Here is a 20191-nt window from a genome sequence, read left to right as displayed (position 1 = left end):
GGTAAGTATGTACAAAACTTTATTGTATCTTAACAATATCATTTTTGTACATGAAAACACTTACCCAGCAGATATATACTTAGCTGATGGCACCCTTGGTGGAGGGTAAGAGACAGCTAAAACTATGAATGAATACTATCTAAATACATTAAAAAAACAGGGAAAAAAAAAAAAACAACATATGTTCTTGGATATAATAATCCATGGTTCCTACCTGATTGGGCTGAAGACTTCATGACTACTGTCAATGAGTCTGCCTGCCTCAAGAGTCCCAGCGAGGTATGGACCTATGGCTGAATAACTCTTTGGATCGTGTCAATGGGGACTAGCCCGCTTATGCGACAGAGCCTACTCTGGATCGTACCAATGGGGGCTGACCCACTTACATGGTGGAGCCTTGACCTTTGTCATATCAATGGGGACTAGCCCTCTTACATGACAGAGTTAAGGTTTCTATAAGTAAACACAAGGAGCACTGAGCAATCCCGATCACCTGACATGTTAGTACTGTTATAACCTATGAATTGCAAGAGGGTCCCCTATTCCCTCTGACAATCAACCAATAAAAAACAACCACCAATAAAGACAAATTTAAACACTAAAGTAAGTTAAGAAGGATTAGCCTCAGCCCCTTCTCCCAGCAACTGAATTCGCCGAAACATACGCTCCCAGAGCAAAGCACTTTTCGTAAGAAATTTTTACATCTCTTAGGTAATTGGAGGCAAACACAGAATTACATCTCCAAAAAGTTTGACTCTATTAGTGCCTGAAGAGACCATGTTTTGTGAAATGCCATTGGACGTAGCTATGGCTCTCACTTCATGTGCTCTTACTCTGAGAATCTTGAGGTGCTCTTCATTGCAAGTAAGGTGAACTTCCTTTATTACATCCTTTATGAAGAACATAAGGGCATTCTTTGAATCGATCTTTTCGGATCTTTTACAGAGCACCAAAGACTTTCTTCTGTACCTCCCAGCAACACTTTTTTCTTCAGGTAGAACTGAGTGCCCTGACTGGACACAAAGTCCTCTCTAGTTCTCTTCCTGTTAGTGAAGAGAGTCCTTTTATCTCAAAGCTTCTTGGCCAAGGTTTTGAGGGATTTTCGTTCTTTGCTAGAAAAGTGGTTTAAAGGGGTCAAACCGCTGAATCCTTCTTAAAACCAACTTTACCTTCCAATGGCTTGCACTCGCTAATTCTCTTAGCTGTTGCTAATGCAAACAGAAATAAGGACTTTCTACTTAAGTCTCTAAATGAAGCTGTGTGAGACAGTACAAAATTTTTCTGACATTAGGAACTTAAGGCCACCATCCAAGTTCCAGCTAGGTTTCTTGATTATCTGGTCTTTCGTGGTTTTGAAAGACCTTATAAGGGTCATGGAGATCTTTATTATTAGTAAGATCTAGTCCTCTATGTTGAAAGACTGAGGCCAGCATACTCCTGTAACCTTTTACTGTCGATACTGCCAGGTTACAGTCCTTTCTTAAATAGAGAAGAAAATAAGCGATTTCAGTTACAGAGGTACTGGAAGAGGATATTTTCTTATTCTTACACCATCTTCTAAACAACTCCCACTTCGACTGATACACCCTAGAGGTGGAAACTCTTCTGGCTCTTGCAATAGCCTTTGCCACTTCTTCGCGCGAAAAACCTCTGCTCTGACGAGTCCTTCGACAGTCTGAAGGCGGTCAGACTTAGAGCGGGGAGGTTTCTTGTGAAATCTGTCGAAGTGGGGCTGTTTGAGATCGTTCCTCAGTGGAAGCGATCTTGGAAAATCTACTATCCACTCCAGCACCTCTGTGAACCAATCGAGAGCTGGCCAGAAGGGAGCGATGAGGGTCATTTTTGTTCCCTCTGAGCAAGCGAACTTCCTCAATACTTCCCCTACTATCTTAAAAGGAGGGAAGGCGTATGTGTCTAAGCCTGTCCAATCTAGCAGAAAGCTGTCTATGGCTACTGCTTCGGATCGAGATCGGGGAGCAATAGTTTTCTAGTCTGTATCCTGTTTGTCGCAAACAGGTCTATATTGGGCCTTCCCACAGATGCCACAGTTGTTGGCAAATCTGAGGATTGAGAGTCCATTCCGTGGGTAGGACTTGGTCTTTCCTGCTCAACAGATCCGCCGGGACATTTCTCTCTCCCCTGCACAAAACCTTGTGAGAAGAGAGATCTTCCTTTCCTGAGCCCAAATCAGCAGATCCTTTGCTGATTCGTACAGGGAAAAGGAATGGGTCCCGTCCTGTTTCTTTATATATGCAAGGGCTGTTGTGTTGTCCGAGTGAATTTGAATCACCAGACCTGAGACCTGTTCCTCAAAATGAACTAGAGCTAGATGAATGGCTGTTAGTTCTTTCTTGTTTATGTGCCAGGGACACTTGTTCTCCTTCCCAAGTGCCTGACACTTCTTCCAAACCTAGGGTCGCTCCCCACCCTGATCTGAGGCGTCTGCAAATAACGCTAGGCGAGGGTTCTGTAAGTGAAGGGAGATCCCCTTGCTTAGTTTTTGTGGATCTAACCACCAGAGGGATATTCTCCTTGATTCCCTTCGAGATCGGAAAGGTTTTTCCCAGATCTTGGGACTTCCAATCCCATTTCTCCTTCAGATAAAATTGAAGGGGTCTTAGGTGTAGTCTTCCTAAGGAAACTAACTGTTCCATCGAGGAGAGGGTCCCCAGTAAGCTCATCCATTCCCTCGCGGAACAATGTTCTTTCCTTAAGAAGACTACCACCTTTTCCAAGCAGCGTTCTCTCCTTTCCTGCGGAGGATACGCTAGAAAATCCCGAGAATCCATCTGAATCCCCAGATAGACAATGCTTTGCTGGGAGTCAGCATGGATTTCTCGAGATTGACTAAAAGTCCCAGGGACTTTGTCAATTTTAGAGTAAAGAAAAGGTCCTCCAGACATTGTTTCTCCGATTGGGCTCTTATTAGCCAATCGTCCAGATATAATGAGATCCTGATCCCTTCCAGATGTAGCCAATAAGCTACATTCTTCATGATGTCCGTGAAGACTTGAGGGGCAGTCGAAAGTCCGAAACACATCGCTCGGAACTGGAATACTTTCCCTTGGAACATGAATCTTAGGTATTTCCGTGATGCCGGATGAATTGGCACATGGAAATACGCATCTTGAAGGTCCAGGGACACCATCCAGTCCCCTGGACGAAGACGCGAGACAGACAGAGGAAGACGTCTCCATCGAGAATTTCTTCTTCATAACAAAGAAATTCAGGGCACTGACGTCTCAGCACCGGTCTCCATCCACCCCCCGATGCTTTCGTACCAGGAACAACCGATTGTAAATCCTGGAGACTGGAGATCTTGAACCAGTTCTACCGCTTCTTTGGAAATCATCTGTTCCACTGCCTGCAAAATAGCTAGTCTTCGGACCGAATCCGAGTATCTTGCAGTCAACTCCCTTGGAGTTGCCGTCAAGGGAGGATTTTCCCTGAAGGGGATCAAGTATCCTTTTTTCAGGATCGAGAGGGACCAAGAATCCGCTCCCTTCTGTGCCCAGACTTTTGCAAACTGGAGTAGTCTGGCGCCTACTTTTGTCTGGAGGACGCTCTGTTCATTTAGACTTCCCGAAGGACCTTCTAGATGGTCTACTCCTCCGTTCTGGTCTGCGACCTCTAAGAGGGGTTCTAGAAGAGGAGGCTCCTCGAAAGGGCTGTACAAAAGAGGGTCTCTCTCTTTTTTCTAGGCAATAGGCAGCCGGCCTAAACTTCTTAGCCAAGTGTGTGAGGAGATCCTGAGTTGCCTTCTCCGTTAGAGATTTTGCAACCTCCTTAACCGTCTCCTGTGGGAACAGATGAGAGGACAAAGGGGCGAAAAGAAGAGAGGATCTTTGTAAGGGTGATACGGCTCTTGCTAGAAAAGAGCTAAAGACCGATCTCTTCTTTAAGACTCCTGTTCCGAAAAGCGAGGCAACTTCTACGGAGCCGTCCATAACTGCTCTGTCCAAGCAAGCCAGGACACTTGAAAGTTCTTCCATCGAGACAAAGTCGGTGTCCTGAGCTCTCTTGGCTAATGCTCCCAATACCCAGTCCATGAAATTGAACACTTCTAGAGTCTTAAAGAGACCCTTTAGAAGGTGGTCCAGCTCACACATGCCCCATGTTGCTTTAGCAGAAAGCAAAGACTTCCTCCTTGATGAGTCTACTATAGAAGTAAAGTCCGCGTCTGCGCATGAAGGGAGGCCTAACCCCATGGGTTCCTTGGTCTCGTACCATCTTCCAGGATTCCCTGTTAACTTGGAAGGAGGGCAGGAAAAAACTGTTTTCTGGGCTCAGCTCGTGTCGCTTGCGCGAAATATCCTTTAATCTATTATTTCTAGGGTAAATGTACTAACACATACCAGAGAATAAATAAAATAAAGAAAAAGGTCAGTATAACTGACTCGCTCAACCCCCTCCAGGAGGGTGTCGGTATGAACACTAGGCGAGTGAGACCACTACCACGAGCCAAATGCCAATAGAAATCTCCCACTACAAAACCCTCCAAGAGGGGAGCCGACCCACAGAGTGAGCAGCTTCGTACTACTACTACTCCATCCCATGCTGCCGACTGCTGCACCTCTGGTGGCCATCCTTTTCAGTTAGCGCACACGAGTCACACGTGATATTTTTCTCTCTGTGTTTTTTTTGTGCCCTTTCGTTGGATTTATCTATAATGGAGCGTGCAGCTATCGCAGCAGCTAAGTTAAGTACTCAGTATTTATGGTTAGTTTGGTTTTTTTCCGCCCTGAGACATATTTGCCGTTTTTTAGGTATAATACGATCTCTGGGTCGGAAGCCATGGCAGCATGGTTCTGCCTCGTGGTGGGTTCGTTCTTGGTCTCCCATACCTAGAACATCCCCTTTTCTACGTACGCTCTATATTAGTTATCCGCTTTTCTTATGGTTCTGTCTACCTCAGGTTTGTCATGCATGCATGTCTTTTACCTTATGTAGGCTTCTTCTATCCAGACCCTAGTCCCGGCTCTTAGTATCGGCCTCCGACTAGCTTTGAGTGGTAGACTTGCTTTCGGGTTAGTCGTACACTCCTGGATTTTTTCTCCTGCTATATTGTTTTCTTTCTTTCATTTTTATTTATTTAATGTATTGTTATAGTTAGGTTAGGCGTCTGGCTTAGCCTAGGCCCTGGCTCATTGAGCCTATTCTACCGCTCTTCAATTCAGTTGCTTCCCGATAGCATCTCTCTGATCAGTTGGTTTGTCCTAGGCTTAGTTGTCTTATGTTGGTCTTACCGCCTCGTGGTCACTACGTGATCACGAGACAGCCAGACGCCTGCCCAGTCTCCTTCCCCCCCCTCCCGCTCTTCCATAGATCCTTACGTCAAAATCCCTTTTGCCCGCTTCCCTTCTTGAGGCTAACCATTCTGAAAAGGTCTTTAAAGCCTTTTTCATACATAAAGCAGGGCGCATCTTGACGAATGAAGAAGACTTATGAGCTTTGGGGGGTACTGGACATTAAAGATCCTGGTGAAGGAGGATCAGCAGGATGAAGGGAGTCTATCCGAACTCCTTGAGAAGTAGAAGAGAGAGCTTGTAGTCCGAAACTGCTACATCTACGGGTTTGTCCTCATCCGACACTTCTTCCAAAGGATCAACTGAAGGAGACCGTTTGGAAGTGATCGGGCTCTTCGCGGGAGAAGTACTCCTTTCCCGAGAAGGGGAGCGCTGAATGATAGAAAAACTTCTATACGAAGTATGAGGCTCCTGGCGGCCAGAAACATTCTTGCGCCTACTAGACTCTTGTTGCCTAGTCACTTGAGGTTCACAAGACTCGCGGCGCTTGATAGGCTCCTGGCGCCCTGATTCAGGGGCGCTTGAAAGGCTGCCCTGCCCGCCCTGACTCCTGACACCTAGCAGGCTCCTGGGCCCCTGACTCCTGACGCCTAAACAGACACCTGGCGTCCTGACTCCTGCCGCCTTGAATGCTGGTGCTTGAGAGGCTCTTGACGCCCTTTCATGCGTCTCACTGCCTCTTCGCGCCTGACTGTCTCCTGATTCCAATCCTGGTCCTGTAGTCCCAAAGGATCCTGATACTTGAATTGGTTTAGGTTCTCTTCAGGCTCCTTGAACCTAAACCGATCGAGACTTCTGCTCGATTCACGGCGTCTAGAAGGGGAGAGGCTACGTATTTCCTGTCTGCCAGGATTCAAAACCTTGTCCAAAGGAGGGAGCTTATCTCTTGGAGAAGCGCCTACAGGGCGAAAGGAATCGCCTGTCAGGAGAAAAACTTCTATCCAAAGAGTCTCTCGACGAAGGCGATAATCGCCTTGGAGAGTGTGGGGGCTCTCTCCTATACGTAGAGGGGCGCTTAGAGGAACTCTTAACAGGGAGCAAAACATCTTTCCTCCTTGTTGAATCCTTAGCGAAAGAGCCTACTAAAGAGGCTAACTGCTCCTGCAGGTTAATCAGGAACTTCTTCGTTGGATCTTGAAGAGAAGGCTCCTCCTGTCTCGCCTTCTTAGGATCCGAGGGCCAATACTCGGGAAAATGCTCTGGGCTGGAATCAGCCGCGTCTCCTTTTGGCGCCTTCCAGGTTCTCTTCAAAGGGCGCGATTGAGAGGCCGAACTCCTTCCTCTTTTAGGAGAGGAAGAGTCCGAGGCCGAAAAACACTCCCTTAGGATGCCTTTTCTGCGGCTATCCAAAGCAGCCTGGGACTTTACAACAGGATCTGCCGAAGGGACGCCTGACCATTGGGGATGTTCTGCATCCTCCCTGCGGCTTTCGACATTCCTCCTCCCCTGGTCCTGGGAGTTTGGAAGAGGTCTAGGCCTAGGAGCAATGAGGAACCGGTCAGACGCCCCCTCCACTGCACTGGGGGGACTGCATAAATCACTATCACCACTCTTACCTTCATTTAACGCTCGTAACTGAGCTTGGAGTTTCTTGATTGAAGCTTTCACATTTTCCCTTTCAGAGGAAGAATCTTTGGATTCAGTACGGGGAGAAGCAGCTGTGGCTAAGGGAAAATCGTTAGTAATAGGAGTTATGAACTTCCTGTTCTAGAGAACAAGATCTACTAGATGATCTAGCTGAAGCTTTCCTTACTCGATCTCTCTCAAGTTTCCTAACATAAGAAGATAACTCCTTCCATTCAAGCTCTGTTAGGTTCTCGCACTCAATACAGGTGTTATTACAGGTGTTATTAAAACAACATTCATTCTCTCTACATTTAGAGCAAACATTATGAGGGTCTACCGACGATTTTGGTAGCCTAACTTTACAACCTTCCCTACTACAAACTCTAAACATAGGTGAAGCCTTAGCGTCAGACATCGTGAAAGAGTAGTCAATACCAAAGTCGAAAAAGTCCACAAAAAGCGCATGCCAAGCCAGAGAAAAAACAGATACGTCACCAAAAAAAAAAACCATCCAAATTCTCGGCAAAACGAGTTGAAATCCAAGATGAGGAACGAACATAGGTGTTGTCCGTTCAACCGACAGAGAAATTATGTCTTAGAAAACGGGAATGGTTCCGGATCCCGCCACCCAGCGGCGGGAATGGGGGATCACCTGACCTACCTGTCGCGTGTGCCGCGAGTTTTGAAATTCTGTCGGGACGACCGAGTCTATAGCTAAGTATATATCTGCTGGGTAAGTTTTCATGTACAAAAACATGTTGTGAGAAGAACGTGACCTCTGTGAATCCAACCTCTCTAAGGCCAAAATGAGGCATAAAGTATTATCCTCTCTTTCTTTGACGCCCTTTATCTTAAATTCTGCAAAGAATTTATATTTAGGGGAAAAAAGACTAAAGTATATTCCCCTTTCTAAAAAAAATACAGATGGCGTATATTGCTACCTCTCTTGGTTCGAGGAAAAGGAAGCAGTCTATAGGAAGACTGTTCGTCTTCTACCTTGCTAAGAGATCTATGAAGAAGACTTTCCGCAGGTTCTCACAACTCTTTCCAATAAATGTTAGACATGTTAACAGTTATTATCATCGATCGAGAAGGTTCTCTTTGTTAACGCGAACAGGAGCGAAAGAAGAGATTCTCGATGCTCTTTGCGATATGAGAGTGTCGTGGAATTGGCCTAAGTGATTAAATGGGTAACGAAATCAGGAACGAATCTTGCCGTTACCGAGCCTGGTGTCCGAGAGGCTACTGGACTCTTAGGTTAATAACTCGCTAAAACGAGAAAATCTTGGATGGTGCTCTTGGCTCACTGCGCCAGGTTGGCGCTTCTAGCGCTATGTGCCAGGCTGGCACAACTTGCACCAGGCTGGCGCTTCCTTCTAATTCTTTTTAGGTTATGTGCCAGAACACCTGTGCCTTTATGGTACCCAACATCCTTTCACATGTTAATTCCGTTCTTAGTAGGAAAAAACTTTATATACGTAGTATAGTCCATTCAGGGAAACAAGTTCTGCCACAAAGAGAATGTTTCCCATCCGACTAATCCATCTTCTTCTGAGCAGGTACTCTAATAAGCCATGCTTTTGTAAGCCTGAGAGCATTATATAATATAATGTTCTGCTGCGATAGAATCCTTTAATAATGTTACCTACGGTAAACAGCATTGAAAGGTTGTACTATCTCTCTTATTGAAAGCTTCTTAGCAAAAGGCATACAATATTTTATTTATGTTAGCTTAACTATCCCCTCAATCCGAAGCTAAGACCGCGATTGTAGGGGAGAGATACGGATAGTTATTCCATCCCGCAGGAGAGAGAGATGAACCCGACCGCTCATGACTGACACCTACATGGTACTGCGTTGGTCTCAGGCTCTCAGCGAAAGCAGTCTCCGTTAACCGTCTGGCCTTACTCTTCCAGAGTTGCCAGCTACTCCATTTAATAAAGGAATCTTATAAAATTATTATCGAACTTCAGGAAGTTCTTATTAAAGCATATTTAAGCGAAACAAGACTTCGATAAATCTAGAAGCTAAGTAGGTGTTGTCTTAACAATCCCTTTAAGCGTAGTCCTTCCTAGGAAAGTCGTAGAAGGATACTGGTAATTGAGTTGCACAGCAAAGAAGTAACTATGGTGTGTGTTTATGATTTGACCGTATCGTATTCTCATACAGCGGATACTCTACTACCTTCTACTATCTTCGTTCTTTTCGTTAATAGAACGATAGAAAGAGTATATACATATCCTTAAGGAAAGAAGTTAATCCAGGAACTCTTTAAATCTTCGTGATTTCCTCATAAATCGCGGAAGAGACAGAATTCCTGTTCATCACTAGGGTTTACGGAAGGAAGTAGATATTTCCTATCCGCCATCATACCCAAACATCGACTAACACAGGAGTCTTCTGAATAATGAAAAGGGGCTTCTCTTAGTATCAGAATCCTTCTGACAAAAGCAACGGCCGCCTGTGCGACATCTTGCACATTTGCCAGGGGAAAGTTGCTCAAGTTAAAAAACTCAAAGAGGAGCCTCGCGACTGACCTCTCTCTCAAATGAAGATTTTGGAATATTCTGGCGCCTGGCGTCTGGATAGTTCCGCGCGCCTGGAATGTTCCGCACGCTAGAAAGGAGACTCGCTCTTGGAACGTTCCGCTTGCGTGGAAGGTCCCGCGCGCCCTGATAGTTCCGAGCGCCTCTAGTCTTCTTTTACGAGCCTCTTGCCAGTAAACGTTCAATGTAAGCATCCTTCTGATTGCCACTCTACTATAAGGCTCCTCAGTCTAGCCGTCTGTTTTCTCTTTGAAGGCGCCTTGCGCCAAGATAAATGTTTTGGAACGCGGCTCGCGTTTATCTGTATGAACGAGGCTCGCGCTAGTCTGTTTTGGAACGCAGGACTTTCGCGGCTAGTCTGTATTGGAACGCGGGCTCGCCGACTAGTCTGTTTGGAACGGGAACGCGGCTCCGCGCCTAGTCCTGTTGGAACGCGGGCTCGCTGCTGGCTGTTTGGAACGTGGCTCGCGCTAGCTTGCTGGCTGGCTCTCAGCCTCTCGCTCAGTGTTCTCTTAGTTTTCAGAGAACGCGCCAGATCGTCCGAACTCCAAACATGTACATTCTTTGTCTTTTTGGATGCAAGATGAAGAAACAGAAGAAGAGATGCACTTTTTAAAGGATGCCTTTCCAATGGCTATCCCTGGCAGTCTGGGACGTTCTACAGATCCTGCCGAGGGAAACGCCCGATCGGTGGGGATTCTCCATAACCTCCGTAAGGCTTTCGACTTTCCTTCTCCTTTGGGCTTGTGAGCTTGGAAGAGGTCTAGGCCTGAGAGCGAGACAGAGCCGATCGGACGCACCCTCTACTATTTAGGACGCCTTTCCAATGGCGAACTTGGCAGTCTGGGACGTTCTACAGATTCTGCCGAGGGGACGCCTGATCGGTGGGGATTCTCCATAACCTCCGTAAGGCTTTCGACTTTCCTTCTCCTCTGGGTATGTGAGCTTGGAAGAGGTCTAGGCCTGGGAGCGAAACAGAGCCGATCAGAACGCACCCTCCACTGCACTGTGAATACTAAAATCACTTATTACCTTTCAATAGCTCGTATTTTGAGCTAAATTCCTTTGTCTTCAAATTGCAATATGAATTTGAAGATTCTGTGAAGTAAGAAGGTAGATGAGGAGACCAACACTACTATTAAGTGTAATGCTCTTAACTGCTCGTTAGTACGAGAGCTATAAAAACTTCTAAAGGAAGCGTAACTAATTCTATTCCTGACTTCCTCAAGAAGGAAGTTAGCTCAATCAATTCTAACATTTACTACACGTTATTTATTAATAAATATTAAAATTTCCCTTCTTGCAAACTATGTGAGTGTCTACCGAAAATTTCGGTAGTTACACTTAAACAATTCTTCGAAATTTTCGAAGCCAAAGTTATTAAGACAAATTAATATGCGTATGCCGAACCAAAGATCCAGTACTTCCCTGCAAAAAGATAGCCCAGAAGATCGGGATGGCGAATGAAATCCAAAAATTCAAGTCAGGAGGAAACCCGCCAAACGTTGTTTACATTCCAAGCGACAGAGAAAATATGAATAGAAAACAGGAATGGTTCCTAATCCTGCCACCCAGGGCAGGACGGTAGATCACCTGACCTACCTGCAGCGTGTGCCGCGAAATTTGAATTTCTGTCGGGGACGACGGAGTCTTAGCTATGTATATATCTGACAAGTAAGTTGATTGTATGAAAATCAAAAGCAGGCGACGAAACATATGGCGCAGTCTGGTATAAAAGAAGCCGATGACGCTTGGTCATCCAAAGATGGCGTCGTCTCCTTTCTCTTGTACTGGCCTTTCTCATAAAACTTCCTCCACTGTTCCACCGACCAACCACGACATACTGAACAAGGATTAGTAATAGTACATACGTTTTCTCTGCACCTACTACACGTTGGATGAGGATCTGTAGACACCGAAGTTAAAAATCTTGAGCAAGGAAACCCACTCACTCCAGGGCATTTCCTTTGTCTCTTCCGAGAACCTGAAGAAATTCCCGTTGGTGAAGCAAAATTCTCCATCTCACAACATACACACACCTATCAGATCCCACCCACACTGAGAACACCCAGAGAAAGAACAATTAAAAAGTGAAAAATTAATAAAATCAGGCAAACAAAACCGGCTTTAATATAGTAGATAGAAAGTAATCATGTCCTATCTTAAAGGCGGTAGGAAAGTAACTGGCTGGTCACGGGACGCCAAGAGCATTCTGGGTACTACATGCCCCGTTACCTGGTATAGATGCCAATAGTCCCTGGATCTCACAAGTTTAATTTTAATTCCACTGGTTTCCAGCTTGGGGCTAGTATTATCCTAATGTTAAGACCGAAAGTTTGTTCCGTATATGAACAATGCACTATTTGTGACAGAACTATTATAATATTAAGTTATGAGCATTTTTAGAGGGTTTTCTTGTGTTTGAGCTATCAAAATAGGCAGTTACAAGAGTTTTTAGAGGGGTTCTAACTATTCACGGATTTTAACGATTTGTGGGGGGAGTCTGGGATGTATCCCCCTGTGAATACGGGGGGGGGGGTTTACTGTACCTACTCTAATGCAACTTTGTAACAAAAATGTTGGATGTAAATCAGCTTTCACACAAAGTCCAAAATTTGCTTACACCTGCACCTACCTGAAATGCTTTTAGAGGATGTAAAAAGGGTTGGGTGTGTGAAGACATATGTGATGATTCATTCTCATTGCCTACACCCTTTTCTGAATGAAACTGTAGATCCCCTTCCTGTTAAGAAAATATGTTATTGTTATAATACAATTAAGTTTGTTCATACTTACCTGGCAGATATATATATAGCTGTATTTTCTGACGTCCGACAGAATTTCAAAACTCGCGGCACACGGAGTGGGCGGCCAGGTGGTAGTACCCATTCCCTTCCCTGCCGCTTGGGAGGGCGGGATATCAGGAACCATTCCCATTTCTATTCATATTTTATTCATGACCCTTGTCTCCTGAGGGGAAGAGGGTGGGCACTCTAATTATATATAATATTGCCAAGGTTAAGTAGAAACAAAACTTAATTGTATTATAACAATAACATTTTGTTCATGAAACTTACTGTCAGATATATATATATACTGAATCCCACCTTCGGATGGTGGGTAGAGACAGAATAGGATTTTAGGAAACTTAAATTAAGTAAAAGATTTACTTCTTGGTTCCTTACCTGTTAGCAATGTAGACTCTGTGATTACTGTCACTTAAGCCTCTTCTCGCTTTTATCAGAGTTGCCAGCCAGGTGTAGACCTGTAGTGCTGGTGCACTCTGGATGCTCTGTCAACGGGGACGTGACCTCAATGTGACAAGACCATCTAGCCAAACATATGGTAGTAACACAGCAACCGACCACCACCTGACCAACTAACCAAAAAACCCCTGACAGTTAAACTAAAGAATGGGAGATTTCCACATAAGATCTCACCATCAACCAAAAAACACAATAAAAAACTAACCTAAACTAAGCTAAGGGATAGGGAGAGAGCTACCTTCAGCCCCCAAAACTGTGTCTGCCGAAATGTAAGGCCCCAAAGAACTACAGTTCTCGTAAATCGTTCTCACATCCCGGAGGTAATTGTGGAGGCGAATACGGAATTGCTCCTCCAAAATGTGCTATCAAGGATATCTTGATAGACATATTCCTTTGGGAAGGCAAGAGAAGTAGCTACGGCTCTGACTTCGTGAGCTTTTCACTTTAAAGAGGCTCAAATCAGTCTTCTGGCAAGATGAATGAGCCTCTTTAATGACGTCCCTCAAGAAGAAAGCCACAGCAATTCTTCGAACACAAAACGGCAAATCTGGTTCTTCACCGAGCACCAGAGATTACCTGAGGGACCTCTTATCTCTTTAGTTCTATTAACATAGAACTTGAGAGCCCCTGACGGGGCACGGGCTCTCTCTGGTTCTTGACCCACGAGACCCGACATACCTTTGATTTCAAAGCTCCTCGGCCAAAGGATTAGACGGGTTCTCGTTTTTTGCCAAGAAAGACGGGCTCCAACGAGCAGACAGCGTTGTCCCCCTTGAAGCCCACTAGGCTACTGAACGCTTGGATTTCACTAACTCTCTTCGCCGTCGCCAGAGAAGCTAGGAAAAGCGCTTTCCTCGTCAAGTCCCTTAGAGAAGCTTCGTGGAGAGGCTCAAAGGGACTTAGCATTAGATGTTTCAAAACCACATCGAGATTCCATGAGGGTGGTCTTGCCTGTGGAATCTTGGAGGTTTCGAACGACCTTAAGAGATTGTGTAGATCCTTATTGTCGGAGAGGTCCAGTCCTCTGTGGCGAAAAACGGCAGACAACATACTCCTATAACCTTTAATTGTAGGAAACTGCCAATTCTGCACATTTCTTAAATAGAGCAAGAAATCTGCTATCTGGTTCACAGAGGTCGTGGAAGAGGAAATTCCTTCCTTTTTGCACCATGCCCTGAAGGAGGCCCACTTAGACTGGTAGACAGCTCTTGAAGAGGCTCTTCGAGCATTAGCGATTGCTCTCGCAGCTGCCTTTGAAAAGCCTCTCGCTCTGGCCAACTTTTCGATAGTCTGAACGTAGTCAGAGCCAGAGCGGAGAGGTTTTGGTGATACCTTTTGAAGTGAGGCTGTCTGAGATGATCTCTCCTCCAGGGCAACGTTCTTGGGAAGTCCACAAGGAAAGTCATGACCTCTGTGAACCACTCTCTTGCTGGCCACAGCGGGGCAATCAGAGTCAACCTTGTCCCTTCTGAAGCTGCGAACTTCCTCATGACCTCCCCAAGATCTTGAATGGGGGAAAGGCGTAAAGATCTAGGTCTGTCCAGTTCCAGAGCAACGCGTCCACCGCAATTGCCCCTGGATCCTGAACCGGGGAGCAATACAGAGGAAGCCTCTTCGTCCTCGACGTAGCGAACAGGTCGACTAGAGGACGTCCCCACAATCTCCATAAATTGTTGACAGACTTCCTGGTGCAAGGTCCATTCTGTTGGCAGAATCTGATTTCGACGACTGAGAAGGTCCACCCTGACATTCTGAACCCCTGCCACGAATCTCGTCAGGATCTTGATGTGCCTTGCGTCTGCCCATAGCAGAACTTCCCTCGCAAGGAGAAAAAGGGATCTGGAGTGAGTTCCTCCCTGATTCTTTAGATATGCAAGGGCTGTTGTACTGTCTGAGTTGACTTGAACGACCTTGCCTGACAGTTTGTCTTCGAAGAACTGCAGCGACAGGAATATCGCTGCCAGTTCCTTTACATTGATGTGCCAGGCTACCTGTTCCCCTTCCCAGGAGCCTGACACTTCCTCCCCCCCTAGTGTTGCCTCCCAACCGAAATGGAAGCGTCTGAGAACAACACATAGGTCGGGGCTCAGAAGATTTAGGGAGAAGCCCTCTCGCAACTTCTGAGGGTCGAGCCACCATCTTAAGTGGTCTTTTACTTTGTTTGAGATCCTTAGGATCGCATTCAGGTCCTCCTTCGACTTCCATTCTTCAGCAAGGAAAAATTGAAGAGGCCTGAGGTGCAGTCTTCCCAGCGAGACAAACTTTTCCAGCGAGGAAATGGTGCCCAGCAGACTCATCCACTCCCTCGCCGAACAAACTTCTCTCCCTAGGAAGGCTGCGACTTTCTCTAAACCCAGCCGCTGACGTTCCTGGGATGGAAACGCCCGAAAAGCCACTGAATCCATCTGAATCCCCAGATACATGATGGACTGTGTCGGGGTCAGATGCGACTTTTCGGAGTTGACCAAAAGACCCAGAGATTTTGCTAGGGACTAACGTCAACTGAAGGTCCTTCAGACATTTCGTCTCGACGACGCTCTGATCAGCCAATCGTCGAGGTAGAAGGGATATCCTGATCCCTGAAGAATGGAGCCACTTCGCTAACATTCCTCATTATCATTGTAAAAACCATCGGGGCCATGCTGAGACCAAAACAAAGGGCTCCGAATTACCAAACCCTGTTGTCTAAGACGAATCTCAGGTACTTCCTTGAAAGAGGGTGGACGGGGACGTGAAAGTACGCGTCCTGCAGGTTCAGAGACACCATCCAGTCGCCAGGTCTCAAGGCTCCTAGCACCGACTGAGGCGTCTCCATTTTGAACTTGTTCTTCTCCACAAAAAGATTGAGCCTGCTCACATCCAGGACTGGGCGCCAACCCGACGACTGCTTCGGTACCAGGAAAATCCTGTTGTAGAAGCCCGGTGAACCCAGGTCCAAGACTTGCTCCACCGCCTCTTTTTTTCGACCATCTGGTCTAAAAGATCGAAAAGGATACTTTTCTTCTCTCCCTGATAAGATGGAGAGAGGTCTCTGGGAATTGATGTTAAAGGAGGAGGATGTAAAAAGGGATCTTGTACCCCTGCTCTACGATCTTGAGAGTCCAAGGATCCGCCCCTCTCTGCCTCCATGCCTCCGCAAAGAACTTCAGCCTGGCCCCGACTGGCGTCTGAAGGACAAGATCTTCATTTGGTGGATTTCGGTTTAAATGAAGCTCTTCCTCTCGAAAAACCTCTCCCTCGAGGAGCTGCTCTCGAGGGGGGTGCCCCGCGAAAGGGTTTGACTTTCTTCGGGGGTTTACCGAATGAAGATGTGGAAGGAACTGCTGGGCGTCTTGAAGACTGTGCCAAGAGGTCCTGGGTCGCCTTCTCCTGCAAACTCGTTGCAAGATCCTTTACCATAGCCTGGGGGAAGAGATGGTCCGAAAGAGGCACAAAGAGCAATTCCGCTTCTGAGCGGGAGAAACAACGACTTCGCGTAAAATTACATAAAAGAGCTCTTTTCTTTAGGAAAGCCGTTCCAAAATGAGAAACCAGCTCTTCCGAACCATCCCTGACGGCCTTGTCCATACACGACACAACCGCTGGACAGCTCCCCCAGACTGAGAGAATCAGGGCTTCTAGACTGAAGGTCCAAAACTCCCAGCACCAGTCTAAGAAATTAAAGACACTCAAAGTGCGCAGCAGTCCCTTCAAGTGGTGGTCCGTCTCCACAGGAGTACAGGACACCTTTGCAGAAGATAAGAGGGACCTCCTCTGAGCGTCCACTAAACTGGAGAAGTCCCCAAGAGCGGACGAAGGAACCTTTACCACACGTCCTCCTTGGTTTCATACCAAATTCCTCCTTTCCCGGAGAGTCTAGAGGGAGGAAGGGCGAAAGTGGTCTTGCCCTGGTCCTTCCTTCGAGACATAAAATCTTGTAGCTTCTTGAAAGCCCTCTTGGTCGAAAGCGACGTCTTCATTTCGACGAACTCAGGGGTCTTGACAGACTTAGAAGACGAAAGTTGAGAGGGAGGAGACCTAGGGGCTGCCGGCTGAAACTTATCTCCCCGAAGGATGAACGTAACAGCCGCACAAGAACCTTATAGTCCGAGACAGCCGAAGCTACAGGAGGTTCTTCTTCGACTGAACTCCCTGGACTACTAAGTTCCCCTTCCTCCCTAAGAGGACTGGAGAACGTCCATCCGGAGAGGGCGTACGTCCAGCATGCTTAGGCCTGAACAGAGACTTCCGTTGATTGGAAGTCACCGCTTCAGGTACGGAATCGCCCTTACGACGATCCTTTGAAGGACGGACATCCTGCGAACGTGGCGCGTCCTTTGAAGCAACGGGAACTGTCTTACCAGACACGTCCCTACGAGAGGAAGCGCGAGCTTCCTGACGAGAGGCGCCAAAAGCGTCCTGCTAAGCCAAGCAAGCGTCCTGCTGAGCGTCCTCAAAAGCGTCCTGCCTCGTCCGAAAAGCGTCCTACTTCGAACGGCGAGCGTCCTGCCGAGCGTCCTCAAAAGCGTCCTGCCGAGAGCGCAAAACGTCCTGCTTCGAACGGCGGAGCGTCCTGCCGAGCGTCCTCAAAAGCGCCTGCCGAGAGCGCAAAGCGTCCTACTTCGAACGACGAGCGTCCTCCAAAGCGTGTGCGAAAGATCTACTCGGAGAACGAGAACGGTGACGATCCGGAGGCGGAGAGAGAGACGAACGAGACGAGAGAGAATGAGACTGCTTCGTCCTCTTGACGGGCAGCCTAACGTCCTTTCTCCGCTTAGGCTCGACTGCTGCTGGGCGAGTCTTTGAGCCATGAGAGACGTAATCTGGTCCTGAAGGGACACAAGGATATCCTTCGTAGGTGACGAAGGAGCAGAAGAAGGGGCAGGACTGACCCTGCAAGAAGGCGAGGGGCGAGGGGCGAGGGGACGCCTCCTTCCTTCTAGCAGGTACAGCTACCTGCATCTCAGGTGAACACGCCTGTGCGCGCAACCCAACGTCCTCGTCGGTTGAGACTCTACCTCTCTTCTGAGGAGGAAATAAAAAGCATACGCGTCCCTCTGACGAAAGTGGTGACATAGGACGTGAAGCGTCCTCAAAACGAAAAGTCCTTTTCAACAGACGCGAGTCTCTCCGAGCGCTCCACCCCTTGCGCGGGGAGGACGCTTCGGAGGACGAAAAGCAATCCTTCAGGACGCGCGCTCGTGCGCGCTCCTTGGCAGCCTGGGACTTAGCAACAAGGCCTGCCGAAGGGACGCCAGATCGGTGGGGAGGGAGCCCCCGTAACCCTCTTGCGGCTTTCGACATACCCACTCCCTGGGTCCTGGGAGTCCGATAGAGGTCTAGGCCTAGAGGCATTATGGGGCCGATCTGACGCCCCCTCCACAACACTAGGGGCACTATCACAAACTTTCACAGGGCCAGTTTCTAAGGCCAACACTTTCGATTCAAGAGCGCGAAATAGACTCAAGAATCAGAGAAAGGGCGTTACCTTCTCCAGACACAGCAATAGGGCCCGAAGGCAACAAAACAGGATTAGGTTGAACAAAATCTACCGGTGTTAGAGGAGGAGAAATGTTACATTCCTTACCTTTTGTAAAACTGCTCTTGGAGGAAGACCTCCTTACTCTATCGCGCTCCAATTTACGTCGATAGGTCTCATACATCTTCCATTTATCATCTGACAAATCCTTGCATTCATTGCACCGATCATCAACCAAGCAAACATGCCCCCTGCATTCCATACAAACTGTGTGAGGATCAACTGAAGGTTTAAGAAGCCTCACCTTACATTCACTCCTCACACACACTCTGAAACTCCCTGTACTTGATCCCGACATCATGTACACAGAAAAGCCAATCCAAAATAAAAAACAAAAACCAATCCACTATTAAAAATTACGCGTGCCAATCCAACCAAAATCCAGAAGTTTGATACCAAAAGTCAATACCAGATAATTTAAAAAGCGAGATAAATCAAAAATCCTAGACGGAGGTACTGCAAACAGTTGTTTCCAACACCGGCGACAGAAAAAATATGAATAGAAAATGGGAATGGTTCCTGATATCCGCCTCCCAGCGGCGGGAATGGGTACTACCACCTGGCCGCCCACTACGTGTGCCGCGAGTTTTGAAATTCTGTCGGACGTCAGAAAATACAGCTATATATATATCTGACAGGTAAGTTTCATGAACAAAACTCTATTTAAGCACAAACAGTAAAATTCTTAAGAAAATGTACCACATTTGAGAAAAAGTGGAATGAAAGTCACTGGGTTACACCACCTTACATATGATTAATTTGACAATGACAGAAACAAATACGTAATAATAACAAAACTTCCTGCAAAACACCAATTTCAATAATTAGCTTTACTCACATAATGTTTAAACGTAATACATATATTACTTAACTTACCACGGCCACATCTGAAGTTGGAAAAGTGTCTATTTTGTATTGTTCCTTCTGTGGGGTGGTTGTTACCGAACCTATGTCTCCCCTAGAAAAAAGAATTTTTAAAAATTTAATAAGTTGAATGTATGAATGCAAATACAACAATAACTTCAAAGAGAAAAGCTTTCATGCAAAGTCCAATGTGACAGACACTCTAAAGCACTAATTTGTAAGGTATTGAAACATGGGAAAATTTAAGTGTGGCATCTCTAAATATTCAGAGTTAGATTGTAAGATTACAAATCAAAGTCCTGAGGAAAAAAATGCAAACTTTCAAATAATTTGCATTTTTCCTAATTGATTACACCTAAGGGCAATCAACTAAGCCAACACCCTCAGAAACACCTCAGAACACAGAACATAAATCAACCACACCATCAACCCCCAAAACAACTCCACATAGTTGTGATGTCACAAGTCCTCCTTGTATGGATTTGCCTCTTCTAACTACCGACATGCCGATAGAGATACCATATACACCCACAGTACCCAACATCTTTCCACACATGGATCAACTCCATAATCATACGAGTCCAGAGCAGATGGAGCAGACTGAACCACCCCAAAAATCAACTCAGCTGACCAAAAAGCCCATGTGGCATGCTGACTATATGAAGAACTAATGTCCTCATGCAGAGAATGCCTTGCTGTTTTAATTCAATCTTAAGTTTCATTTTCTTTCATGTAGTGCTTTACTCGAGTTGAACTCTGGTCAATATCACTACACTACATTATAGTGTTTTATGCCTCTGCAAAACAGCCTTTGCTCCATTGCATTACAAAATACTTGGGGGAGATATATGACTATGGGCTATGTTACTTGAATGGTTACTTCCCTTTATTGTTTATACGTATTGATAACTATGTTGTGGAATTCGCTCCCTTATTAAGAAACTTTCATTTGTAACCTAGAAATTGTTTAAAGCATATCATTGTAAGTAACTGATATTAATATAGAAACTTTTATATATTAAGTGACTACATTTATCATCTATTCAGTAACAGTATCGAGTTATTTCATATCTGTAATGCATACTTAAATTAGCAGTTATTTCAACACCTCTCATTTGTGTAATT

General features: G+C 46.1%; 1 protein-coding gene across 4 annotated transcripts in view; it reads right to left on the bottom strand.

Moving 5' to 3' along the window:
* The window catches only part of LOC135211194 (WD repeat-containing protein 44-like), a gene marked incomplete at its 3' end in the record, with an annotated part of 69520 nt that overhangs the window by 44591 nt on the left and 4738 nt on the right, over positions 1 to 20191 (bottom strand). For all 4 annotated transcript variants that reach the window (XM_064244414.1, XM_064244411.1, XM_064244412.1 and 1 more), the window contains 2 exon segments: positions 12054 to 12161; positions 19079 to 19160. In XM_064244414.1, coding sequence (XP_064100484.1) covers positions 12054 to 12101 — 48 coding nt within the window.

The sequence above is a fragment of the Macrobrachium nipponense genome, chromosome 4, assembly GCF_015104395.2.
Source record: "Macrobrachium nipponense isolate FS-2020 chromosome 4, ASM1510439v2, whole genome shotgun sequence".
NCBI lineage: Eukaryota > Metazoa > Arthropoda > Malacostraca > Decapoda > Palaemonidae > Macrobrachium > Macrobrachium nipponense.
Note: the sequence above shows the minus strand (reverse complement) of the source record. Positions and strands in the feature narration are given on the sequence as shown.